Source organism: Cebus imitator, unplaced genomic scaffold (assembly GCF_001604975.1).
Source record: "Cebus imitator isolate Cc_AM_T3 unplaced genomic scaffold, Cebus_imitator-1.0 Scaffold17, whole genome shotgun sequence".
NCBI lineage: Eukaryota > Metazoa > Chordata > Mammalia > Primates > Cebidae > Cebus > Cebus imitator.
This window is the reverse complement of record NW_016107332.1, coordinates 4296117-4323618: the sequence shown is the minus strand read 5'-3', so window position 1 is coordinate 4323618 and position 27502 is coordinate 4296117. Positions and strand designations below refer to the sequence as shown.

The 27502-nt window shown below is 47.9% G+C and overlaps 1 protein-coding gene across 5 annotated transcripts; it reads left to right on the top strand.

Moving 5' to 3' along the window:
* Positions 1–2518: 2518 nt before the first annotated feature.
* Positions 2519–27419, top strand: PITX2 (paired like homeodomain 2). 5 transcript variants are annotated; one of them, XM_017509846.2, is made up of 6 exons: positions 2519–2717; positions 6476–7841; positions 11624–11679; positions 12152–12289; positions 23394–23599; positions 26155–27419. In XM_017509846.2, exons 3-6 carry the CDS (start codon positions 11634–11636, stop codon positions 26716–26718), a joined length of 954 nt encoding a protein of 317 aa, XP_017365335.1. In that variant the 5' UTR covers positions 2519–2717; positions 6476–7841; positions 11624–11633; the 3' UTR covers positions 26719–27419. The 5 variants fall into 5 exon arrangements, with proteins under 5 accessions (XP_017365335.1, XP_037587838.1, XP_017365340.1 ...); XM_037731910.1 differs by lacking the exon at positions 6476–7841; XM_017509851.2 differs by lacking the exon at positions 12152–12289.
* The last annotated feature ends 83 nt before the right edge of the window (positions 27420–27502 follow it).

The following is a 27502-nucleotide window of genomic DNA, read 5'->3' as shown; positions in this document are numbered from 1 at the left end:
GGATGTTTGGGAAACAGTTCTCATAAACCATACTCCTGAGATCTTATATTAGGCTAAGGCCAACCTCACAATCTGAGCGTTAATTTTCCTGTGGCTCAGGAGTATCCCTGAGTTTGCCTTTCTCTTCCTAAACTTCCCAGAACAAATATCGGAGTTTGGCTTTTCTGCTTTCTCATCCAATCATTTCTCCTTTCCTCCTCTTTAGCACTTAAAACATTTTTGACTTTCTCCATCCCCCATGAAATATATTTGCTTTTCCTGTCTCTGCATTTTCCTTTTGTTTATGAACTATTCCATATGTAAGCTATATATTTCTTTCCCCCAGAGGCCCCTGATCTTCTGGTCACCATTGGTTTGGTGTACTAGTTAACATTTCCGACTTTGGAGTTAGACAATCCTAGATTCAAATTCCCACTGTGTCACTTACTATGTCTCCTGAAGCAATATCCTATTCCCTGTGGTTATGTTTGTGCTCTACACAGCTGGGTGACCTTGGGCCAGTGACACAATCATGCCAAACCTCACTGTCCTCATTCATAAAATGATAGTACCTACCTTGTAGTGTTGGGCATAAGAAATAAGTGCGATTGTCAATACAAAAGTGTTTAGTACAATAGCTAAATTAACTAAGTACTCTGTAAATATTCATTATTACCATATTACTAATTCAAATTGCTAGATGCATTTTGTATATACTGGGTTTCCTGACTTTACATTCTTCTCAACAAATACTACTATTCCTAGTACTTGGACTACATCACACTTCATTAACCAGAGGCTCTCATAGTACACATGAAGTTCAGAGTGGAAAGCTAGGGCAGCAGAAAGCGTTGCCACACGTTACACAGTCGAAGCCATTTAAACGTGTCTGAATTTGAGTTCTGCTGAGTCCTTGCTTGTTCCCATCTCTCCCGTGTGCTCCAGCTTACTAATAAAGCAGCTTTCATATAAATACATTAAAGCCTAAACATTGAGATCATGATAACGAATGAGGGCTATGGCTACAAAACATCACTGAACCAGAGACCTGCTACATGGTGAAGGCCATGAGGGAGGAATCTACATACATACCAAGTGCTTTGGGTTCCCATAGTGGGAAACGTCAGTGCCCTAATTAAAGAGAAACTCTGGGTGGGGAATCAGCCACTGCATCAGTCACCTCACTGAACCCAGGCTTGTTTCAGCTGACGTAGCTGCCAATTCCAATGTCCCCTGCCTCCCTAATTGCTCTCAAACTATTCCTCCAGAAATTGAAATCCCATCAAAGAGGGTATCTTCCCAGAGAGAAGTTGTTCCAGTTACTACAAACATTTGCTAGAAATTCCAAGCAAGTTTACAAGGTACCTTTGTAAGATGACATTGACTAAGTCAGAAGCATTCCAAGTACCAATTATCATGCAAGAAAGGGCTTTGGCTTTAGATTTTGTTGTTTGTGGTGGTGGTGATGGTAGTGTTCTCTCTGGAATCCAGCCTAATCTCCAAAAAAGTAGAAGGAGTACAAGTAGTAATACAAGTTGTTATTACTTACACCAATTAAAATAGAAGTTTTGAAGGAGCAAGGAGCTAAAGAAGGTGAAAACTGGGAGCTTTGTATATTAAAAGGTTTTTGTGATTTGAAAACCAAAATTATGCTGGTAGAATAGACTGTTTTAAAATCAGCATAGTTATCAAAGTTGCCTGTAATGAATGTGGAACCAAACAATGACGTCAGACCTGATAAGGACTTGCAAATTCTAAAAGAGTGCAAAAAGACCATAGAGGAACAATGTTATATTCCTGCAGTTACAGGAATGGTCAGCTCAAGAGATGTATCCAGTTCAGGGTGGCAGTATGGCTTTATTTTCTGAACTTGTTACCAGAAGTTAAAAGAAATTCTCTATAACTGCTTTTGATGAAAACACAAATTGGTCTATGTAAATGAAATATATAAAGTAATCGGTGCCTTTTTCATTCCCAGAATTATAAATGAAATTAAAAGACCAAAAGTTATAGACTTTGAGGATCTTCTTTTCACTGATGAGCCCATGGAATTTATCTTCTCTAACACCAACAACTGTGTTGACCTATTTTTTTCTAATTCTGTATATACTAAAACTAGCTGGTTACAAACAAAACCCAGAAATACAATTTGCATTCTAATGAAATGACTTTAAAATTATTCCGCTTTTTACTGTGGCTTTACCTGTTGTCCCACAATGCAGGTTTCTATGGGCCCCCTGCTTAGAATGACTCTCTCAATGTAGATGACAGCCAGAACTGAATAGAGAATCCAGAAACTGGGGGTTCTGGTTCTTGATGCAGTCTCTATACCAATCTACTGCATTAGTTCTTGATTTAGAGTTTGGTAAAGAATATGGGTAGAGATGTTCTGGTCACACTTGCACACATGTCGAAACTGCTTTGAAAAAGGAAGGGCAAGAGAGAGTGGTAACCAACTTGGAATCAGGCAGGCATTTCAGATTTCAAGAGATGAACTGGAAAGGGAACATCTGTTAGATCCCCTAGGTTTGAAGGCAGTCTGTGTAAGTCTTCATATCTCTGAGTGTGTGCACACAGTGGAGAGGGTGGAGCCTTCCATCCTCAAATCTGAAAAGATTGAGAGATTTCGGAGGGCCCAGATGTGCCAAAGGTCAGAGGGATCAATACACAGGCCCTACCACGGAAAGGAGGGAAAAGATTCGAATAGAAAAGCGCTGCAGAAGGGAAGCCACTGAGAGGTAAGGGAGTTTCTGAATAATTAAAAAGTTAAGAATAAGCAAACTCGGTTGCCATGGGGGAAGGAGGTCGGGTGGGGGATAAAAAACGCAGTTGATGTGGTAATTAAGAATTTGGTGGGAGCCTGGGCAGGTCACCTCCTTTCTCAGATCAGAGCCCCATCAGAAATTCTTTCAAGTGTCCTTCTGCGTCGCCAAAGATGACAACAGCAAATCAATAAGTGCTTGAAATGAAAGGGGATGTTGACTAGCCCCCAGGCTACAGATTTCCCGCCGCCAGCCTTTTCTGAACTCTATAGCGTGCCTTTGCACCGCCTCTCTTAAGAAGAGCTACCTTTTATTCCTATTCTCAGGACGAAGGTAAGTGCTCAGTTAGCATATCTATTAAATGTCGGCTCTGGTTCCAGCTCTCTGATTGCGCCGAAAGCTCACCGCCACAGCTCACCCAGCCTGCCGGCAGGGTAGACAAAGAGAGGAAGCTTGGCCTGGCGGTTTGCGGGGCCACGCACCTCCAGAGCTGGCCCGGAGTCTTCCAGAGTTTAACGCTCCTGGGTTAGAACTGTAAGACGCCGGTCAGAGCAAAGGGCCTGAGCCACTGCAGCCACAGGAGCGCTCCTTCCTCTTGAATGCACTCACAGACAAGCACAAAATCTTTTTAACAACATAGGAGAAAGACCCCTGCTCCAAAATTAAAGCTAGGAATCACAGGAAACTTTGAGTTCCAGATATTGGTCTGTTACCTTTCCAATCTTCAGCCCTCCTCTATTATGTCTTGATTTAACAGTCTTTCCAGCGCCCAGCATTTCCTGGACGTTTTAACTGGGTAATTCATTAGTGAGTCAATACAGACTTTCGTATATTCTTTTAGCTCAAGTAGTTAAGTACTAATTTCGAAATGATTATAAAACACCAGAATCGGCAACGCATAGTAATTTTGATTTATATGCAAATCAATTGGTTCATCTTAAATGCCTTTAAAAAAAAATTATTGTATTGTAGCATCGGAGGCATAGATCAAACCTCTGGAATAGACAATTCGGAAACAAGACCTGGACTAGGAAGACAATTTAGAACAGCCAACAAATCAATAATGTTTGAGGCAGTTAAACATCGCTAGCCATTGGTATTTACATACTCGCTTGTTGTCAGATAAGGAGCTGGGGAAATTGCTTGCCAGGGTTGAGATCATAATCCAAAGTGAAGAAGGTAAATGGTAGCACACAGTCCGTCACAGAGGGCTCTGAAATAATACTGTACCTTTCCCAAATCCTGACTCTTGGGTGAGAGGGAGTTGGTGGGGGTAACCCCATATTTGTCCATGGTTTTATCCCCATTTGATCACAAATTGTTGTCCTCCCGGAGCTTTCCAATTTGATTCCCATTCTAACAGTTCTGTCACTTGCTTCAACGTATTATGGAGAGGAGTGTAATTGAGATGCTCACTAAAAATTCTCTGAACCCACTTAGCCAGCACTCTTTCTCCTAAGCTTAGTTTTATGGGCTATATTTAATTCCCTGTACCCCCCGCACATTAAAATCAGATCATCGAAATGTCCGTAGGAAAGGGTGAAGGCAATGGTTCAATGCTCTGGTTTACTTGGAAGACTATTATCTTTAGACATAGCTCAGAATTTTGAGGAAATAAAAAGGATATACGCTTTGGGGAGAAAAAATTTAATATTCTAAAATGGTGGGATTACTCCCAGAGATTACCAGGGGATCACACTGGAGTTGTTTATGTAAAAGTGTAACATCCTTGAAATTCACAGATACGTAAGGTTAGTGTCTCCCCTCCCCAGGTTCCCAGTTCAGGCGATCTAGCCCTAAAGGAGCTTGTACCTTTGATGCTACAATCTTGTTTACATCTGCAGGGCAGAGAATTGCTTACTTTGCTTGGACGCTCCCTCCACCCCCTTCTAATTTGAAGTAATCGGAATCTAAATACAGTCGCCACGTCCCACTCTTCCATTACTGCTTTGACAAGGGAAAAACCCGAAAACCACGTCTCAAATCAGATCGGTGGTTTTTAGCCCCCCAGCACCCTGCTTCTACGATTGCATGCCTAATGTATTCCCTGGTGATTCTGGGCATTAATTAGTTGTTTAATAGGAGTATGACTAAAAATGTAAAAGAAGGATTAGGAGCGTGAAACGTATGTCCAGCTCCTTCCACACACTCGAGGAGGGAATGAGAATCATTCTGTATCTTCTATTTCTCCAGGAGCCATTTGCATTTCCCACCAGCTGCTCACTTCAGCTGCACTGGCGCTGGGCGAGGCGAGGACCCAAAAGCTCAGCGCAGTGTCTGCGGCGGCCGGGACTGGGGTTAACCAGCCCCCGGAGGGCGAGACTCCAGACAGAAGGGGGCGAAGGGAAAGTGAGCTTCCCGAGCCCCTTCCTCTCAGTGCAAACCACTGAAGCCTGAAAGAGGGGAGGGAGTTTGCACGCGCGTATCTGCGCGTCTTTCCAGCACAGCTCCCTTCCCTCTCTCGGTATCTCTCCGCGCGTCTCTCAATCTTCCGGTCTTTGGTTTTCTCATTCTCTTCCAACTTTTCCGTGAGATTGTCTATCCTCACCACCAGCTGAAAGGCGAGGCCGTTCTGCTACGAGCGCCTGTTAATCTCTACAATATGAAAAGAAAAAAAGAGGGGGTTACATTAGCCCATTACTCAGAGGAGTGGGAAGGCTGCAAAAATCATCGATGGGCAGAGGTGAAAATATCTTTCTCGGACTGACTGCATTTTCCGGTGTGCTGCAACTAGAGTTCAGTGGTGGGACTTGCAGAAATTTGATTTTCTTGCCTCGGCGAGATTTCAAAAACCAAAAATAAAAATTCTCAAAGTCATAAAGGAAATACAATTAAACAGCACGTGACCATTTTCCCCCTTTTCTCTCCCCTTAAATAACACTGCTTTGAGTTTCCACTGGGTAAAAAGAGAAAGTCTGAGTTTTCACGGATGTTACGTGGAGGTTAGAAATGGCTTAAAATGTAGATCCCTCATCAGTTTTCTTCGTGGCTGAAGAGGCTAACCCTTTCCATAAAATGAGTCCATCTGTCGACTGTTAGCTATTTCAAAGTGAAGGGATTTAGCACTCAAAACAAATTGAGCAAGTTTGTTTGCCTGTTTTTACTGCTAACTCAAATGAATTCAAAACATGGAGTAATTCAAGAAAACACATAACATGTTCCAGACAGCCCCCAAACGTAGGGAAAGCCCAGCACCTATGTAGTGACTAGGGTTAGATTTAAGCACCAGGCTTTTTAAAATTTATCTATTTTATGCACATTCTCCAGAGTCATTATATATTCCTAAAATTGCGGATGTTGGTATATTGATTTAGGAAGAGCAATACAACTTTTACAGGGAACTTTATTCTCTATTAGAAACCGAAGACAGGTCTTTTTAATGGAGGGCCTGAGTTCTGCTTCCAAGCAGGAATTAATATTGATGGGAAAACCTGAATCCAGGAGCAATGGCTGTGTTCCAACACTTTCCAAAAACATACATTAACAGGATGTCCTTGAGATTGAAAAAACTTTGTCCCATATGCCTGGCAGAAGCCTTCACACCTGGTCCTCCAGGCGAATTATGTTTATAGTCCTTCCACTCAAAAGCAGGACAGAGCCAAAATATCCCGCTCACTACCAAAATACACACGTCTTTGCTCAAGTCAAGAAATTAGAAAATCAGGGTTCAGAAGTAAGGCACACTTGTCGGATGAGAATGTCCCCTGGAATTTCACATTCGCTTTGCTTTTCAGGAGCAAATGTGGACTTGAGGGAAGCTTTCTCCCCCACCCCCACTTCCATCTCGTGCAATTTAATACCATCCTTGCCAGGAACCTTAACCTCGTCATTTTAAAAAATGAGATATCCGTGACCTAGGGTGAACTTGTTGAGTGTAGGTACAGCAGAGGAAATTCTAGACTCTGTGAGTGTCCTGGCCTTGTCCAGCGAAAGCCCTTCGTGAACACTGGTCAGTGCGTGGCCGTGCCCACCTGCGCGCCAACACTCTCAGCGTGTCTGGCCCACTCGCCTTGACCTCGGGTGCGGTGTCCCGGCTGCACTGGGCCCAGCGTCCCGGCCTTCCCGAGCTGGCAAGCCAAGCTCGCTAACTCCCGGCTGTGGTCCTCCCACCTTCCCCATTTTACCAGATTTCTCCCCACTCATCCTCTCTCATCCCTACCGCGCCCACCTCCACTCCCGCCCTCTATCGGTCCCTCACTTTCCTCCCGCCGCAGTCCCTCTTTGCCGTGACCTCTTTCCTTAACTCTGCAGGCCTGAAAGAAGGTCACACACGCACGCTCACACCCACGCTCCACGCGCCCCGTCCCAAACAAACCCATACACATTGTCCTTTGTTCCGTTTCTTGGCCACTTTCCCTGTCGCTTCCTCCCAGCCCGTCCTGATTTGCTCCCCCAGAAGTACGTTTTTGTCTCCCCGCTGCCCCGGCGCTCCCCTTTTGATTTATTAGGGCTCCCAGGTTGGCGCAGATTCCCTTTTCTTCTCCTCCATCCCATCCTCCCTTCTGGTCCTCCTTTCCACAGTGGGAGTGCGTGCTCCTGCTCGTCGGTCGGCTCCTAAGTGCCCCGCCCCGTTCCCTCTCCTTTTAGTTCTCCGGGGCTGTTTCTCCAGCTTCGCACTCTTCGGCCAGCCAGCCTCTGCTTCCCTCCCCTGCCTCGTTTCTCGTCGCCCCTGCGCGCTCCCCCCGGCGCTCGCCCAAGCGCTGTGCTCGCTCCTGGATCGCCAGCCGCGCAGCCGGGCTCGGCCGGCGGCCCGCGCGCCACTGTGCAGTGGAGTTTGGTGGAATCTCTGCTGACGTCACGTCACTCCCCACACGGAGCAGGAGCAGAGGGAAGAGAGAGGGATGAGAGGGAGGGAGCAGAGAGAGCGTGCGAGACCAAGCGAGAAAGCTGGAGAGGAGCAGAAAGAAACTGCCAGTGACGGCTAGATTTTGGAGGCCCCTGTGCACCGTGGACTCCTTCGGAACTTGGCACCTTGAGGAGATCTGCAGTCCTCTCAGGCCCGGCTTTCGGGCGCTTGCGGTGCAGCCGGAGCCTCGGCTCGCTGGAAATCGCCCCGGGAAGCAGCGGGACGCGGAGACAGCAGCTCTCTCCCGGTAGCCGGTAAGTGGAGGCCATCTATCCCGCAGGGATGTGAGATAATGCGAGTCTGGAAATTTGTTCCACTTCGGAGAATCTTCACTGTAGGTGATTTGTGGCTCTTGGGACTGCGTTTCGCCTAAGGTAACGCAGTTGGCAAACAGATCTTGCAAAGCCCTGTTCCTTTCGTCCCCCGCCACAGACACTAACAATCTACGGGGTCCCCTGCCACAGACACTAACAATCTAAGGGGTGCTGAAGTCGAGGGGGAAGCCAGACCAGGGCTGGCATTTAAAACGAGGTATCTTCCCTTAAATCTCGGTGCCAACACTGCAGGAACAAATCCTCAGGCCAAGGATTAGCATTCTCAAGATAAAGGGCTGGGTACAAAGTTTCAGCTACTGGAAGATTAGCCCCCTTCCCATTGTTATCCATTGGGGAAAAAAAAAGATTCCATCTTAACTGGCAGTTAGTGACCTCTCAGGCCCAAGCGAATTACCTGGGAGCCAGGCCTGGATGCCAAGCTCAGACCATTTCTTTGGATTATAACTCCTTTAAATTGATCACCAGTCAGCTCCAATCTTGCACTTCAGGAGATACATTTTAAATGGATGCAGAGAACTATTTTCCAACTGGAGATTAAGAAAAAAATTCGATTCTAAACCTCAGAAATATGTTCCTCTTTTCCAATTTAATCACTTTACTTTCTTAAGCAATTTAGAAATCAAACTATCATAGAGTGGTGTGATTTCTTTTTACTCTTTTGTGTGACTATTGTCTTATTCAAGTAAACTAAATGGAGAAAACTTTTACTATTATGAATTTAAATATCAGGAATTCATACATTCTAAAATATGAAAAATTAATCTGATTTAAAGAAATTTCCTTGCATTCCTTTTAGTCCATTAATCAAAACTAAAGATGCTGCTAGCATACAAAATATCATTTTGGCAAAAATCCATCTAAAATTCAAATACCAATAATATCAAGGAAACAAAGCACATAAGCAAAATAAGTGGAAGGTTTTTGTTGATGTAACATGAAATAAGCATAAAAAATTTCAATTATCAAACTTTCCCTAAAAAATTAGTCACTTTATTTGTGCAATGTTTTACTTTAATTCAGCAAAACTACACTTAAATTATTTAGGTGCTTTGTTCCTTAAGTTGACCCTGTTTATCTTCAAATGTTCCCAAAGCACTGATATTAATTAGTTTTAAAGAAGCCTTACACTTGGTAAAATACAGAGCTGCATTGAGCAGTATTTTAATTTCCTTAAATAATTACCCACTACAGATTAATTTACTGGCTAATTGCACAATTTAGTTCATGTAAAACACATGTTCCTTTGCTGTTTATTTTTAAACAGTCCATTAAAGATTTTGTTATGGGGTAACAATGTGAATGAAAAGCGGAGTAATGTAAAAGGATTTGGAATTATTCGAATGATATTTTTCCTGCACTTCCATTCCTGTGGCAGTCATCAGAAATTATTTTTAAGCAAATTGTTTCATTTCTTCGGGCTGGCCTGCCTGCTTTGCCATGGTTCCGTGTCCTCCATTAGCCATGCTGTGCTTTTTAGCATGCTCACAATAAAAAACCCAAGTTGGCAAAAACAAGATTCCTTGGCATAAACATTCCAACCAGAACATGAACTTTGGGGGTAAGAACTACCTCCCATCAGGAAAAGTCTCCCGTCTCAATTTATGAGATTAGCCATTGAAGCCAGTCCCGAAGTCTGGCGGCCAAATTTGTCACAGAAGACCTGCCTTGACAGGGTAAGTTTAAGGATCAGCAGGCGGGAATTGGAGGCCTCTTTTTTTAAATTATCTTTCCCCAGTTATTTAGACTCAGTTCTTCTAGTAGGCCTGGTCATTAAATTGAAGCATAAAAATGCTGGTCTCAAGTCTCATTTTGACTACAAAATAAATCCCCAAGTCACAAGGACATGTAGGAGTGAGTTAAGGAACACGCCTTAACCTTCTTTTCAGCCCTTAGAGTGGAGCTCTATGAGTTCTTGAAGATTTGTTTTGTATTGCTTTGTTTGGTCTTCAGCACTGAAGCACGGGAGAGTGGGGGGGAAGAATGTGTAATAATTGACTGACTTTACACCGAGCAACCCAATCTTTTCCTTTTGTATATTTCATTCTTTAAAAAAATAAAAAATAAAAACTATTTGCAGTTGCCATCTGCAGCGCTCCGGCTACCGGCTAATAATGCAGCCAGTTCAGACGTATAAAAAAAAAAAAGATTATCGAAATGATGATGACATGCAAATTTCCTCTGAAATTATCATAAGTAAACATTTGAAGTCTGGACTAATAAAATCCCATCTGTGTTACTTCATATCGAGTTAGTAGAAAGCTGTGATAATGAATTTTGTAATATCTCACGAACAGACATCTCAATCAGGGACTAATCCTGTGATTTTACTGCAGAATCACTAAATCTGGAGCCGCCAAACTGCTACTTCTGTGTCCACGGGCCCACAAGGATCGAATCGGCAGAGTCTCCGCCCGCGTTCTCGCTAGCGGGTGGGGGAACAGCCTGACGGTCCCCACCCCGGATCGCCACGCCACAGGGCCGGGCAGCCCCTCCTGTAGGCAGCGACCTTGGCCAGAGGCCCCCTAGGGCCCTGCTCCCTACAGGAGAGGCCGAGACGCAGAGAAACCAGACTGAGGCCAGAGGCAGGCCCGCAGCTCCCTGCCCCCGCTCTGTGCCTCAGCCAACCCGGCAAAGCCTGCTCCCACCCCGATCCCTGCACCCGCGCGAACTGGGCCCTCCGGTCGCCAGCATACCCTGGTTAGCGTGGAGAGAGACAGGCGCTGAGAACGAAGGGGCCTAGGGAGCCCTGGACCTTCTTTTCTCCTCTCTTTAAAGCAACCGCGGTTCTTCTACACACCCGGTGGAGCCTCTCGAGACCCACCTCTCCCGGCTTGCCTGTGGCAGAGTAGGGGGAGCGCGTTAAACACTTGGCTCGCTGCATTGTGGTTGAAAATGTGAAAAAGATTTGGCTTGCCCGGGAGAGAAAGGGGGAGAACTGGGTAGCAGTTATCCCAGAGCTATTTCTCCGTCCTTGGTGGGCAGGAAACCCTCCAAGAACGTTTGCCCTGCACTCCTCAGTCTCGCTCAGTCCACCGGGTTTCTCTCCTTTGCGATCTTAAATCATACTTTAGGGTAAATAAATGGCTGGGTGAGTATGTCCAGGAGAAAGTGTGGCTAAATATGGAAAAGTGGTTCCTGATAGATGAGAGGCCCGAAGTCAGCAGGCTGCTGCAGCACCCTAAGCCAAGAGACCGTTCGTTTCGGAATTACAGAAAACCGAGGGAAATGGCCGTCTAGGGCAGGGGCACGTTGGCTCTGCCGTTCTGTAAATGTTTACTGAGCTACAAGTAATGCACAAGCACTGAAGGGTGGACTTCGCACACAGCTTCCCAAAGATAAAAGTCCTCTCCACGCAACCATTCCCGCTGCCATCGCGTTCCGATGGCTTCTTAACCCCCAGCACCGAGATTCATGAAAGTAGGTCCACAGCCTCCCCAGCACATTGCAGCTTTATAGGCCTCTAACCTCTGGGCCTTTGGTGCAACTCTGGAGGGAGATCCCTTCCTGATAAACATCTAGATATTCTGGGCCCGATGCTAGAGTGGACACGCTGCTGGACAGCCAGAGGCTGTCAGGTCGGAAAAGCACGCCTGAAGCCTAGCACAAAGTAGGCACCTAACAGCCTGTGGGTATTCTCATCTGAGCCCTGCGCACTCGACGGCCGCCTCTTCTCACAGCCTTCCTTCTTTTCTATTTTGCAGATAACGGGGAATGGAGACCAACTGCCGCAAACTGGTGTCGGCGTGTGTGCAATTAGGTAAGAGGCCCCTTCTGCTGCCCGGGTCACGGACGGGAGACCGCGCCACGCGAGGGCGGCAACAGGGCACCGGCCCTGCCACGAGGCCCCGGCGAGGGGTGCTTCCCCGAGGGGCCAGCCTGGGCAGGAAGGAAATCAGAACCAAATAGCCAGTGGCCTCTGCCTGTGGCGGGACGGTGGACAAGGAAGCAGCGATGCGCTGCGTACCGAAGCCCCCCAGCCTACTCCTCCCGGCTGGAATCGCTGGCAGCCGCGGAGGGGAGGCACAGAGAGAGGCATCCTGCAGCGGGTTGCCAGAGGGTCCGGGGGACAGGGGTGCCGTCCGCTCTTTCCTCTAACTGGGTCTTTGTTCTTTGTTCCTCTTTCTCCTCCGTCCTGCCTCGCGCCTCCCCCTCCTCCCGTCCTCGGCTCCTTTCGGCCGCGGCTCTGGACGCCTCTCTCCGCACGTGGTGCGGGCGGGCGCGTGGCCCAGGTGTGCAGCCGACGGCCGTTGAATGTCTCTTCTCCAAAGACTCCGAAATCAAAAAGGTCGAGTTCACGGACTCTCCTGAGAGCCGAAAAGAGGCAGCCAGCAGCAAGCTCTTCCCGCGGCAGCATCCTGGCGCCAATGGTAAGGCTGGGAGGGAAGCTCAGGCCGCGCGCTGGGCACCCGCCTCCGGGACTCGGGACTCGGGCGAAGCGCAAGGAGGCGAGGCCGCCAGACCTGGAGCGCCTGCTGCTTGAACTTAGAAACTCGGCCTCTGGGTGGGACGGGAAGCAGCCGTCCCAGGGACGTTAATTCCTTTCCCCAAATTATACTGCACTCCTGAGACCCAACACCTCTCCCTGTCGCTCGCTCCCTGTGGTCTGATCCCCTACGCACGCTCCAGCAAACCGCAGCGCCTCTGTTGGCGTGGAAAAGTGGTGCAACAGCGACCTCTATCGCTCGTCATATCCCGCTACGCGCAGCACCACCCGGCCCCACTCAGTCCCTCAGGCTCTCAGCCATGCCCCACCCAGGCTTGTGGATGCGCGGTTTATCGCGGGAGGCAAACACGCGAAACTTGAGTTGGCGAAGGTTTGCTCTGGCTGGTTGGGGGAGGGTCAGAGGGCTGACAACATCCCTGCAGAGCTGGAGGGCAGCAACTGTGCTTAGCAGCCCAGGGTAGAAAGGAGGTTTGCCCCTGTAGACATGAACCTGTCTGAAGTACTGGTTGCCAGGCCTTGGGTTTTGGTGTTGTCGTTGCTTGATTGGCTGGTTTCTCTCTGGAGGACTCGGGGGATATTGCCAGGGGAGGTCTACAGGCTTACGCAAAAAGTTAAAACGACTCCAACCTAGGCACAGGCCTTTGCTGAAATGAAACTTGTTCTGTAGGTGTGCGTGTGTGTGTGTGTGCGTGCGTGTGTGTAAGCCATGGAGGGAGGAAGACGCCTTTCTTTTAAAATATATGAAAAAAAAAAAAAAAACCTCAAATTTACCGTTCCTCTATTTTCCTCATTTTCCCGGCTCCATAGTAAATAAGTGCCTGACCTTAGGAAGCTGTTGACCTTTGATAGTGTGAGCAGATAAAACCCCCCACAGCCCTCGGCCCCTAACCCCCTCATTCCGGATTACAGTGTAAGAATACAAATGTAATTTGGGATGGGGAGGGGCGATTTGGGGACTCCGGCCAAGAAAACAAACCGTATTACTAAGAAGAAAACAAAGGCCTTGAATTGGGGTTTCCTCGTGAATCGGAGAGAAAGGTCATTTGTTGAAACGAAGTGTCTAAAGCGATCTGGAGCTTCACGCCCGGACACCACACTACAACCGCCAGTCGCCCTGCTGGGCCAGTTAAACGCTTACTTGTTCGGGATTAACCCCATGGGGTTAAATGGGGCAATGCCGAGATAACGTCGGGTGATTTCTGTCATTTAGATTGTGTTAAATTCTTCTTCTGTTTGATAATCGGTAGTAAAAATAAATTATTAGACCGTAGTATGTTTGGGATATGGTTAAATATCAAGGGCAGCGGTGACTTCTTTGGAGAATCCTTTGTGCGGGCTCAGCCCCGGCTCCTGCCAGAAGAGAGGAGCTCCCCAATCTCGCCTCGCGCTTGGCGGGTCCGCAGTCGAAAAGCCGAGGCTGGCATTTCTTGTTGTGCTGGGAGCCGGAGAGACGCAAAACGTCTCCTCCGTCCCCCAGTCCGCACCTCGGGTTTCCTATACCTGGGGAATACATTCTGAGGACAGGTGGAGAAGCCTGTGGCGAGATGGGGTCCTTGTAGGTGAGCACGAAGCGGCTAAGAGCCGAGGAGTCCTGTTTGCGCCAGTCGCAGGCTGGGCAGGCGCCCATGGTCTTTCGCTTTTGATAATTAGCAAATAAAGAACTAGAAATAATGAATGATTGCTTTCTTAACCATTACTTTCAGGACCGCATTATTTTAATGCACGTGAAAGGCTCTTCTCCTACACTCAGTATGTCTGTTTTGTACTTTTGTATCGAAAAGAAAAATTGCTGACCAAACACGTTTACTGCCATTAACTAAGAAAAAGGCATGTAATGGGAAGAAATGCTGAAAATCTTGATTTAATTGGCTATTAAGGAACTGGTAGACAAAAAAAATCACAAATGAGTGGGCAAAACTACAGCACTGCTGAAGGAAAGGTTGACAGTTGACAGAGTAACTAGCCTTCCCTGATTATAAGTTAACTTATGGAATATGCAAAGTCCTGGCCACAGCCTGCTTTTAAAACAAAAAGATTTATTTCTTGTATATTTTAAGGTGTTTTTTCAGAAAATAATAATAATAAATAAAAAAGAAAGAAAGAAAAGAAAAGAAAAAACGTTTACAATGACACAATTTTTTTAAAGGGCCGCGATAGTCTATAACGCTACCCTCTCCACCTCTGCCCCCTCCACAATCCCCATAACACCGTGTCCTCGTTAAAGAATAAACGTTCTGTATAGGCAGAGTTCACTCCTAAGCAGTCCAGGCTCTGCCTTCCTTCCCAAGTAAGTCCCAAGTCCCCTTGATACCCATTGGGCAGATGCCTAGCCTGGATAGAACCCCGGACGGGGGTGGAGAGGGAGCACGAGAGCGACTGGAGACCCCTAAAAGCCAGAGGTTTGAGAGAAGGTGGGCGCAGCGAGCAGAAAATGGTGTAGAAGCCGGCTGAGAACGCCCCCCTAGAGCAGAGAGGCCTTTCTTTGGCTTTTCTTGCTTTGGAGGTCCTTGAGAGTTGCCTTCATTTTGTGGAACTCATAAAATGATCTTCACCTTCAGGAGGAGGACGGACTGACTCTCCCCTGTAATGGCTCAAAAAGTTTCAGGGCGGCGGCTCTGGGTTCTGTGCTGAAATCGGACTGCGCTGCAGCCCCTTTGGACCTGACGCTTGGCTTTGAGTCCCGACAAGGAGCGGGTACTTCCCCCGGCCTCCCCCAGGAACGAATTAATTGTTAAATAGCTTTGGCCGGGTGGATGGGCTGAAAGTGTCGGACCCAAGGCTCTGATGTGCGCAGGCTTCCTCCCTGTGGGAGGTGAGCTCCACGGCCCGTTATGGCACCCCTAGCCGCGACACACACCTTTACACGCGGCAGCAGCTGGGCCCCAGCTTTCTTCGGAGGACCTGGGTTAACCCTGGCCGACAGGACCGCCGCAGACCCCTCTCCGCCGCCCCGCCCCCACGCCTCCCATTCAGTCAGCAAATGTTTGCGGAGCACATACTACGTGGACTCCTAATGTACCCCCTGAAAGCAAATAATCCAGTTTTCCTCGCCGTTATGAAGCGATTTTAATCCTGACACGGACACCAGCGAGATCAGCCCAGACCGTCTCTAGCAAAACGCAGAATGGTGGTGCGGGGGATGGCGACCAAGGCCCTGAGCCTTGTCGGAAAGAAGGGCTTGTGTAGAGAAGGGTGGAGAACTCTAACTGTGGCTAGCCCGGAAGGGACAGGTGCTTGCCGAAGGGGGCATGAGGCTTGAGGAAAAAGCAACGGGATAGGGGTAAGGAGAGCAGTTTTCCATTTTCTTTTCCCCGCCCGACCTCCGCCACCCCATTTCCCCCCAGTCAACTCTGCAGCTCACTGGCAGAAGCTGCCCCACCACTTTGTGGCTTTTCACCACCCGGGGAAATTGTACAAATTGCCCGAAGGTAGTCAGTCCCTGCGGATCCCTTCTCGCAAAGGTGGCCTTTGCAGGTTGCGTTCCTCGCTGCGGACTCGGTACACAAAGTTCCTTAAGGCTGGTTCGGCTGTAACTCCGCACCGCCCGCTGTTAATATATGCAGCAGTTGTTAGAGCGGCTCGGGGGAAAAGGAAATGTATAACGAAAGCTTATTCGTGAGCAGGAATATACTAATGGAACAATCTGATGTCTTCTTAATCCTATGTAAAAAGCTTTGTCGTCTTCCTAATATTGACTGAATGGGTAATTAATGGCTCTTCATCTAGGCGAATACCCTGTAATCCAAGATAGGCAAAAGACAACAAGCCCAAGGTAGAAGACAAAAGGCCCAACTGCAGCGGCGTTTGCCCGCCTCCTACCCCCCAGGGTCTCTGATTGAGAAAGTTTTCTCTCAGAGGAGAAAAAGGCAGGAGTGGGAGAATACATACCTACCATTTCGGGGCTAGACTTCCCCACAGCGCCTGGCTATTCAGCTCAGTTTTCTGTTACTCTCTCTTTCCACCTCTAGTCCTTCTCCCTGAAGTTTTTTTCTTCTTAACTCCTCTAGGATGACCCCCTACCTCCACTGCCATGATGATCCTAATCACCTTTCCTCCCCAAACCCCACATCTTTCACTTCAGCAACCCATGAGGCTCTTTTCTGATCCTGGAGGAGGTTTCTTTCTTTTAGAACCCAATGCATAGAGTCTTTGAGAACTAAAGTAGTTGGTAGAGGAAGGAAGAAATTAATAGGAAGGGAGAGAGCATAGAGAATTGTGTGTGTATGTTTAAGAATGATCGGGAATAACAGAGTCAACTTCTTTGTGAGGATCTGACAGGAAGAGTGTCCAAGATTCTACCAGCATGTTTTTAACAGGCTGACATTTTAATTTAAACCTTTAGAAGTAATATATTACTTGGGCTACTACAATGAGGTGGGTTCCCTTTTTTTTTTTTTTTTTTTTTTTTTTTTTTTTTTTTTTTTTTTTTTTTTTTTTTTTTGTCAGCTGACACCTTTTAAAATATTATTTCGCTAGGGAAATAAAAGCTTCATCTCAGATTATAGGTGGGTATTTTTGGATTTATGTGATTTATGGTCACCATGACAACTAATGCTAAATGTTAGCTACCAGCATGTCTGGGAGAGAGAAAACAGAAAGAAGGGAGAGCAAGAGAAATAGAAAAGAGAGATGGACATGAGCTGGAGAGGGAAGAAAAGAGAAAAAGGGGAAGACAGATGAGTGTTTAATCCAACTGTTGTTTAAAAAGTGGTGGGGGAGGGGGGACTTCATTTAGCCCCTTGCCACTTCCTTCTCTCCAGGCCTGGATATCTATGCTTGATTTCATATTCCACCCTCCCTTCCCCTTCTCCCAACCCATGTACTATACCATTCTCTTTATTTTACTTAGTTGGGTGAGTGGTTGCTTTCTGGAGATTCAGTGAGTTCCTAGGAAAACTGTAGCGGTAACATGCAAATGTGAGGAAGTATTAACAACATGGTGGTTTAGTGATTCTAGCAAATGCCCCCTCCTCTAATCCCTCTCTCTCCTATTCCCCAGGCCAGTGTGAGGTGGGAACTCCCACTGCCATCTGAACACTGTTACATTGAACAGCTAGAGCTGTGGAATGGAAAGATGGGTACCATTTGCAAGGACCTAGAGAGGGTGGCTGTTGCTCAGTATGTCTACAGACTTCTAATTCAGAAAATAAGCTTCCCCTTTTAACAAGCCAGACCTTTTTAAATTCCATTTAGGAAATGGGGGAAAGGAGAGCTTCAGTGAAACCTTTAATTTCTGGGTTCTTTGGTTCCATGGCTCTGAGGGCTAGTGGGTAGTGGACTGTTTTCTGCTTGGTTTGTGTGCAGAGAAAAGCCAGGTAGTGGAGGGTGTGGGGCACTTCTCAGGCAGGGGGCAAGGTCTCCATCTGACCTCTGTGCCTTGCCAGGAGCTCACACACTCACGCCCATCACGTGGCTCCAAGCTGAGACCAGGCGGGCCTCGTCCTTGAGCTGGCTTGGGCCAGGCAGGACTCCCATACCTCTAAGGCCTGACAGCTCAAGGAGATATCTAATTAAGCCATCTTCCGGTTAAGCTCTGAGGACAGATTCTTTCCAAAAGTCAGAGATCACTTGGTTGAGTCCCAGGCCAGACCCAAGCCGTCGATATGGAGAGTTTGGCTGCACAGCCAAACCACTCGCCGCCATGGCCAGAGGGACTTTGCACAACTAACACTGAAAAGTGTGAAATTAAATAAGACTTTAAGACCGGTAATCAGTGGCAAATACCAGCACACAACACGGCTGACCCCGTGTCACACATTTCCCTCCTCTAGGGTCTTTCTTTGAAAGAATAAGCAAGAGTCCTCAATTGAGACAAACACTGATGCCTCCCAGACTCAAAACCTCACACCTGCACTGGGCTTTCCTTCCTTGTCCCAGGAAGCCATGCAGCACCTCCAGTTTCCCTGTAAGGATAGCGGTGATGTTTTCCATATTAGAAACTTCTGTGTTAAAGGCTGAACTCATAGTAATTTCTATAACCAATTCAGAAGTATTTAGCCAGAGGTCACAGTAGTGCTGGAATCCAAAATGCATAAGATTGCTTGACTTCTGGCCCCTTTCTCATCTATGCTCCCTATGCCTGTGCACCCACAAGTCTTATGTAGATTAAATCTCCAAAATCAACCACCAGCATGCCATGGAGTTTTCATTGGACAGTGTTTCTTAGTTCCCACCACACACCTCCTTTTCCCCATGTAGAGTTTTCATGCTGGTGTCCTGCCACACAGGGGGCCTGAGAGGAATGTCACCCAATCGCCGCCACTGCTCTGAGTGTGTAAAGTGATTAGGAGATTAGGAGAGTGTTGAAACTCCTGCTGGAAAAATGCAAAGAAATCCTCACTTTGAGTCAGTTGTTTACAGAGCCCGTGTGTGTGTGTGTGTGTGTGTGTGTGTGTGTGTAATATAAAATAGATGTGAACATATATACAAATAGATATGGTTTTGGTTTTACTTTTATCTGAATTCTCTAGATAATTGACTTTATTCACCACTTGACTTCAATGGGTCCACACAAGTTAGTACTCATTATCTTTTTAGGCATCTAGGCTGCTGGCTGATCCCCAGTGCTTCCAACATCTCCCATACTTTGGCACCACAAGGAGCGGTCACGTGCCCTTGGGTTTTTCAACCACTTTGGAGGCTGATTGAGGTCCTTCATACATGTATATTTGCTGTGATGAAAGTTCCATCAGTAGAGTGGAGCCACCAGAGCTTAAATCAAAATTCTGTGGGTTTATGAAAGATAGGTTTAGAAATCTATATGGCTCTGTGGAGCTTCTCAGCTTTCTAAAATAAGGCATTTTGAAAAACACCCAAGCTTCCAAAAATATTTGCAGCTCTGCGGTTTGATTGAAAAACAGGGAGGTGGGAAGGGGGGTAGCATATGCTAACTACAGTAGAGATTTTTTCATTCTTTAATGTGATGGAGTCCCTTCATGAAATGAAGCTTTAAGGGGCATGGTATTGTGGGGACCACAGCTATGCTGAGGTTTAAAAGAAGAAACTGGAATATGATTAGTAAACACATTGGGCAGAAAAGAGCTGGATTCTTATTGACTTAGTTATAGGTCATCGGCTGGCAGTGCAATGGGAGGAAATATTTACTTTACACATATACTTTATGATCTTGGGGGAATTAGAGGAAATTCAATAAGAAAACGGCTAGAAACATTTAAGACCTTATTTAAAAGACTTAAGCAAATTAGAGTCTTATCAGATTAAAAACCACTACAAATGTAAGAGCATTGTCTTCAGTGAAACGCTGTGGGGTCTGAGAAGGAGATTCTCCACCAAATCTCAGGGATAAAATGCGTCATTTAAGCACCAGATAATGAGCAGAATGTAAATTAATTTAACCTTCTTTACCAACAGGCTGCTGGTGTAATGTGTATAATTTAGTGATAAGATTGCAGGACCTAATATAGCTAGATGTATGAGCCTCAGCTAATGCAAACCTGTCACATGAGGATGTGTTCCACTCTGAGCAGGTGTCTGTATGTGTGGAATGGGTTAACGTGGAATAAAAGGTTAAAAGCAGAAATGCTGATTTAAAGCTTACTGTGAAGAAAGTTCTCCCTTGCACCTAAATTCTTAAGGTGGGATGATACTGGTGAAGAAAGACTGAAAAACAATTCTCATTTTGGTCTTTGGATTGCGAGTTTAAAATGGGGAGGAGTTGCAGATAGGGTTTGGGGGTGGGCAGGGCAAAACAGAGACATATAAGTTACAAATATATTTGTAGTCTGCTTCATCCACTTTGTTCCACACTGAATAGTTTCCCAATCTTGTGAACAAGGACAAGGAGGGGGTGTTTTAAAGATACTTCATGCTGGCATTGCAAATCATTGACTGTAAAGTCAAACAAATACACATTCAGAGACGATAACACTAACTCAACAATAAAACAATTGGCAATGCAGAAACCCAGGGGAGACTAGTTTGTCTGCTCCAGCTGACCTAAGCTGGGGGACAAAAGGACTTTCAAAAATTATTTTGAATATATTTAGATTTCTTTAATTTCTTTGGAAATTAGATTTACTTGGAAACAGAGCTATAAAGAGTTGATGTCTCCAAAGGTGATTTTTTTGGTTTATATTAATAAATAAGACTTTGCTTTTCCTAGCTGGGGAGCTGTTCTAGGCTTTTCGCTCTTAGTCCACACCCACCACCTCTGCTTGCTTTGACTTTAAGGGCTCAAGACAGCTTTGAGCTCACTGGGAAAAGAAAATGACTGTTAAAAATTATCCTTGAAATTGGTTATTTGGCAACATTCTTAATTGTATGGAAATTCATTAAGGCATATTTTATATATAATTAGCTCAACGTTGTTGATTCTACAGGCTTTATGGATTTGAATCTGACTGATAATAAAGCAAACAGGAGAGTCGAATTTAAAGCGTGGCTCTCTCGGGTTAGGACGAGCTTAATACAGTGTACAAAGAATTTGAAAGATCTAGGTTATGTGTCTTAATCAACGTTAAGTAGAATGGATAAGCTTTCAGCATTTTGAAAACGCTGGGTTAGGGTTTCTTTTCTATTGTGTGTTTTCTGTCTGGGGACTAATAACCATCACAGAGAACGTGATCCGAGGCGACTTTTTATTCTTGTATAAATCCAGAGTGAACCACCAAACAGTTGTTCGTTTAAAGTCAAGGTAATTTTCTTTTGACGGGTCCATTTACTTCTCGATTTCTAATTTATTAGCCTGCGTTTTCAGGGCTCTGTCTTCTTTGCAATTAAAGTAAAGCTTCTTCAGATTAGCGCAGCATTCACTTGACAGGCTGTTTGAAAAATTTAAGATCGGATAGGTGATTTGTTGCTGTTTTTCAAATTTTCTCGTTCTAAGTAGCATGTGTCCTTTTTATAAGGGGTAGATGATTAGAAATGGTTGTAGCGAGACACAAAGAGGGGGTGTCTTGTTGAGCCTTGTACCTTTCAGCCCTTGACCTTTCCACTGTCTTCTCCCAAGTCTCCGACTCCTAGCCGCATCTCTTCACCTTTGGGTTCGGACTAAAAGCCGGATCGCCTTGGGCTGGGCAGGAGCAGAATTCCCAGGAGCTTGCCGGTGTAGACCGGGTGGGCACGGCAAGGCATTAGCCCGGCCCCGCACTGCTGATAGGTGCAGGCGGGACAGTCCCTCCGCCGCGGCTCGGGGCGTTCTGATTGGTGTGGAGCCACGTCACTCCCACCCGGCGAAGGGTCTGGGAGGAGGCGGAGGCGGAGAGGGCTGGGGAGGGCCGCGGCCGAGTGACGTCTCGGCACCAGGAAGCCCGCCTCTGGGTTTAAGATGTTAGGCCAACAGGGAAGCGCGGAGCCGCAGATCTGGTCCGTCGCTCGCCTGGGTGCCTGGAGCTGAGCTGCGGCGAGGCCGGGCCCCCGTTCGACCGCCCGAGGGGTGCGCTTGTGCGCGCTGCTGAGGGTGCCCTCAGAGGGCCGAGCCGTTGCTGCAGCGGCTGCCGCCGCCGCGGGGGATCTAATATCAGCTACCTGTCCCTGTCACTCTTGACACTTCGCTGTCAGGGCTGCAGCGCGGGGGGCGGGCAGAGCGCGGTCGGCGTTAGCTTTCCTCATTGGAGGCGTTCTTGTGGGAGGGAGGAGGGAAAAAGGGGGTCTTTGCCCATTCTTGTTTCGCTTTGGAGCTTGGAACGCTGCTCCCTAAAGACGCTTCAAGTGGTGGCCTCCTGCCCACATCCCCATGTCTTCGTTTGCCCGCTGACTTTCGGCCTCCGGACTTTTTCGCGTGAGCCTTCCGGAGGAGACGGGGCATCTTGGCTTGAGGACTCGGCGGGGGTTGCGTCCCCTGGCTCTGCCCGCAGCGGGGAATCTCCGCGCCTAGAGCGCGACCCGAAGCGGGCAGCGGCCCGGGACTGGTAGAGCGGCGCGCTCCCTCGTCCATGAACTGCATGAAAGGCCCGCTGCACTTGGAGCACCGAGCAGCGGGGACCAAGCTGTCGGCCGTCTCCTCATCCTCCTCCTGTCACTATCCCCAGCCGTTAGCCATGGCTTCGGTTCTGGCTCCCGGTCAGCCCCGCTCCCTAGACTCCTCCAAGCACAGGCTGGAGGTGCACACCATCTCCGACACCTCCAGCCCGGAGGCCGCAGGTAAGGCGCCGCGCCGCCCCGCGGACAGTCCAGCTCAGCTGCCCCGCGCCACAGCTCCTTTTCGCCCCAAGGAAGTCAGCCCCTCCTGGGGGAGGCGTGGTGGGAGTGGTCGTTCGCCTGGCTCCCCGCAGAACTTCCGGGAGCCGGAATTCTGACGACGACCCGGCGTCCCTTTAGTTCTCCCTGGATCGCCCGGCTCCCGGGGGCGCTAACGGTGCGAGCAATTCTGCCGCCCTCTCTAATCCTACCCGGGCCTCCCTTCTGTTTCCTGGGTCACAAAAATCCCAGCATCTCCATTCCAGGACCTTCAGAGGTCGCCCCACCTCTGTCCCTGTTTTATCTCGGCTTTCAGCTCCTGAGGAGCTCCGCTCGTTAGGAAACTGTCTGAAACTACTCAGAAATGCCCCTCGAGAAGAGGCTTTTTTTTTTTTTTTTTTTTTTTTTTTTTTTTTTTTTTTTTTTTTTTTTTTTTCAAAAGGGCCGGCGAATTGGGTGCCCAACAGAATCCCCACACCTTCTTTTCCTAGCCTTCCCAAACCGCATCGAAATCTGAGCTTTCTGCGAGGGGGGAGGGGGGGTCTGTAAACCGCTCGAGTGTGCGTCCCAGGAGATTTTGTGTGTCTGCTCAGAGGTGTATAAATATACTTGAAAGCAGAGGCTATAAAAATGAATGTGCCGCCGCAGTGAGATAAACATGTAAATAAAACGTGAGGCGCTGGGGGAGGGGAGGAGATGGGGCGCGAACACCCACACTCCCGCCTGCACACCCCACAGGCGCAGCGCTCCTCGTGGCCCAGAGCCGCCGCAAGCACCCTCCTCCAGCGCCAGGCAGCCCAGCTCTTCCACGGTTTCTGCCGCTGGTCCAGTTGGAGTTTGCGGGTTGCAAATGGGCATGCTGACGGGGAAACTGTGTGTTTCGTTTTCAGAGAAAGATAAGAGCCAGCAGGGAAAGAATGAGGACGTGGGCGCCGAGGACCCGTCCAAGAAGAAGAGGCAAAGGCGGCAGCGGACTCACTTTACCAGCCAGCAGCTCCAGGAGCTGGAGGCCACTTTCCAGAGAAACCGATACCCGGACATGTCCACACGCGAAGAAATCGCTGTGTGGACCAACCTTACGGAAGCTCGAGTCCGGGTAGGAGCCAGCGCGGAGCCTGGGAGGGATAGGGGGAGGTCATTGTGGAGGTGCAGGCCAAGTAGGCCAGAAGGGAGTGTGGAGGCAGCGCTGTCCTGCTGTTGCGCCGGTGGGGCCTTGCTGCTGCTGGGTTGCAAAAGCGCAACTCCCTTTCTGAGGCGAACAGAACTGCCGGCCTGGCTCAGGCTCCCAGAGCGGCACCCGCTCACTGCCCCGCCTTCCTGCGACCTCACGGGCTGGGCCGCGTGGGTAGTCCCCTGAACAAGGCTTTGTGATCCTGGCTTGCAGTTGCCACGCGAGAGCTAATAAAATCCCTACCAGGTCAAGAGCCGCAAACAGGCTCCATCCTGCGCGCCTTTAACAAGGAAGACCCACCAGAGACACGCAAGAGTCGGCCCTCCCTGGGAAACCTTTGCGCTAGGCCTGGCCCAGCTTTTTCTTTCTTACACCTTCTTTATGGTTTTTTCAGCCGTTCAGGTCTCTCCTACACACCCTATTCCCTGGTTTTGTGATCTCCAGGAGCAAAGTTTTAATACACAATTACTAGTCCTCTTAGAAAGAGAAAGAAAAAAAGAAGAAAGACTTTTCAGTTTGGTTTATTTATCTTCTCTCAGGAGTTGAACTCTGGAGATTGAAACTCACACCCCTCCTCTAAATTATAATCATAATTTTGTTAAAAAAAAAAAAAAAAAAAAAGGCTTACCTTAACTTTGAAGCAAATCTGTACTTTATGGATTGGCAAAAATGAGCTTAAATAAATTACCCAATTGCAATGTCCTGGTTTATGCTGGTCGGTGGAAGATTCCAAATTTGTTAGGATTCTGGAAGCAGAAAACAGAGTCAAGCAAATCAAGCAGCATTCAGAGGCTTTGTTGTTAAAAAAAAAAAAAAAAAAAAAAAAGAAAAAGAAAAGGGAAAAAAAGGAAAAAAAAAAAAAAAAAAAAAAAAAAAAAAAAAAAAAAAAGGGGTTTTTTTTTAAAAAAAAAAAAAAAAAAAAAAATGTAAGTGCTCTGGGTAGAAAAATAAGTCCCGGTTGGAGCAGAGAAAGCGAAAAGAAAACAATGTTAGAATAAAGACCATCATGTGCTCCCAAATCAAAAGGAATGAAGACGCTCTCTCCGTGGCGTTTGTGCAAGGCATAAGGCTATGCTGGTGGATAAAAGAGCCGGGAAGAAGTTGCAAATGGTTTTAGTTTAACTGCCCAAAGCCAGCGCTGGGTCCCGGGCAGCGTGGTTTTGTGCAAGGTCAGTCTTTCATTAGCCCTCCTGCGCATCTGGGGAACGGGCCTCTCACGTACTCTTCTTGCCTGGGCAAAGTTTAGATGGCCTAGGGTAGAAATGGCAAGTAATTAAAATAAAGACATAGTCTATGGGCTTTCTGGGATCCTTCGAAAAGGCCCTCCCACCCTTGCGCTATACCGCAGCTCCTCCCTAGTGCTCTGTTGCCACAGCGCTGGGCTCTCCTTGCAGCTGCCTCTCCTTCCAGGGCGGCTGCTTGTCGAGCCAAGTGGGAGTGAGACATGCTTTTTATAGCAGTCGGGTGCAAAGAGGAAGGGGGATAAAAAGGAAATTGAGAATGAAAGAAAAAAGAGAAAAAGCGGATTAAGCTGCTGGGCCCGGCGGAGATGTGTAATGTGAAACATCAACGGTGTCAGCTTGGAGATCTCAGGCCAGGCCTCAATACACAAAAGCCGCCGTCTGGGGCGACAGGCGGGCCCGATGTGGATTGGGAGCGGGGTTGCGGCGGGGCCACCGGACACGGGTGGGGGCCGGCCGGCCTGGGCCGCCGCCTGCAAAGCCAAACGACCAGGCTGAGCCAGGCGCGCGGGCCAGGCCTGTGGTGGGCGGAGGGTGAGAAGGGGCAGAGCGAAGGGAGGGGGGAATTGCAGAACTACCCGTTCCGGGTTCCCGGGGTTTAATATGCCAAGCTCGTGGAGTTAAGGAGCTGATGGGAAGGTGGTCTTTTGCTTTTTATTTGGTTGTTTTACTAAGCGAGAAAGAATGTCGGCGGCCTAGTCCCTGTTGGGGGAGCACGTACCAGGGGATGGGGGACGACAGTGGAGGTCAGGGAAGGGAGAGAGGAGTTGCGATGGAGAAAGAGCAGTCCTCTGGTGCCCTTCCAGCCCCTTCTCCTCATCCGTGGGTCTGTGGCTTTGGAATGGAAGCAGGTTTGCAAGGTGCCCCCGGAAGGGTTGGGCGAAAAGCCTGCTGTCCGCGTTTATTTTACAGCGAGTGTTTTGGGACCTAGAGAAAAGCCTGGCTGAGTGGTCAAGTGGTCCGCAGGTCTCCATGCGTTCAGCTGGGGTTTGTGGAGTAGCTCCAAATCCCAGCTCGCAGGCCAGAGCCGACCAGGTCTCCCACGCTTGGCGGAGACCCGAGTAACCGAAAGCTGGCCCCAGTAGCTTGGAGTGCACAGCGGTGCAGCGAAGGGAGGCGGCCAGTGTGTGTGAGCGCGCTAGCGCGTGTGTCGGGGGAAGAGGAGGGTTGGCCTCCTATGAAAGTTTTATTAATCTGGACTGTGGCATCTGTTTGCTCCCTTGCCCCAACCGCCCCCAGGTTTGGTTCAAGAATCGTCGGGCCAAATGGAGAAAGCGGGAGCGCAACCAGCAGGCCGAGCTGTGCAAGAATGGCTTCGGGCCGCAGTTCAATGGGCTCATGCAGCCTTACGACGACATGTACCCGGGCTATTCCTACAACAACTGGGCCGCCAAGGGCCTTACGTCCGCCTCCCTGTCCACCAAGAGCTTCCCCTTTTTCAACTCTATGAACGTCAACCCCCTGTCATCGCAGAGCATGTTCTCCCCGCCCAACTCTATCTCGTCCATGAGCATGTCCTCCAGCATGGTGCCCTCAGCGGTGACGGGCGTCCCGGGCTCCAGCCTCAACAGCCTGAATAACTTGAACAACCTGAGCAGCCCGTCGCTGAATTCCGCGGTGCCGACGCCTGCCTGTCCTTACGCGCCACCGACTCCACCGTATGTTTATAGGGACACGTGTAACTCGAGCCTGGCCAGCCTGAGACTGAAAGCAAAGCAGCACTCCAGCTTCGGCTACGCCAGCGTGCAGAACCCGGCATCCAACCTGAGTGCTTGCCAGTACGCAGTGGACCGGCCTGTGTGAGCCGCACCCACAGCGCGGGGATCCTAGGACCGTGCCGGATGGGGCAACTCCGCCCTTGAAAGACTGGGAATTAATGCTAGAAGGTCGTGGGCACTAAAGAAAGGGAGAGAAAGAGAAGATATATAGAGAAAAGGAAACCACTGAATCAAAGAGAGAGCTCCTTTGATTTCAAAGGGATGTCCTCAGTGTCTGACATCTTTCACTACAAGTATTTCCAACAGTTGCAAGGACACATACACAAACAAATGTTTGACTGGATATGACATTTTAACATTACTATAAGCTTGTTATTTTTTAAGTTTAGCATTGTTAACATTTAAATGACTGAAAGGATGTATATATATCGAAATGTCAAATTAATTTTATAAAAGCAGTTGTTAGTAATATCACAACAGTGTTTTTAAAGGTTAGGCTTTAAAATAAAGCATGTTATACAGAAGCGATTAGGATTTTTCGCTTGCGAGCAAGGGAATGTATATACTAAATGCCACACTGTATGTTTCTAACATATTATTATTATTAAAAATGTGTGAATATCAGTTTTAGAATAGTTTCTCTGGTGGATGCAATGATGTTTCTGAAACTGCTATGTACAACCTACCCTGTGTATAACATTTCGTACAATATTATTGTTTTACTTTTCAGCAAATATGAAAAAAATGTGTTTTATTTCATGGGAGTAAAATATACTGCATACAAAATGGTCTGGATTCTTTCTGCCCTCCTCTGTCACTAACTTGGCCAGGGCATCTCAGTCACTGCTTCCTAAACAAACCAGTTCCCT

What these genes read in the sequence shown, in the direction of transcription:
- PITX2 (XM_017509845.2), top strand. Translation starts at nt 22,260, where the DNA reads ATGAACTGCATGAAAGGCCCGCTGCACTTGGAGCACCGAGCAGCGGGG. An exon ending in CTCCAGCCCGGAGGCCGCAG is followed by an intron (nt 22,468 to 23,393) that starts GTAAGGCGCCGC and finishes TTTCGTTTTCAG; the next exon opens with AGAAAGATAAGAGCCAGCAG. An exon ending in TTACGGAAGCTCGAGTCCGG is followed by an intron (nt 23,600 to 26,154) that starts GTAGGAGCCAGC and finishes AACCGCCCCCAG; the next exon opens with GTTTGGTTCAAGAATCGTCG.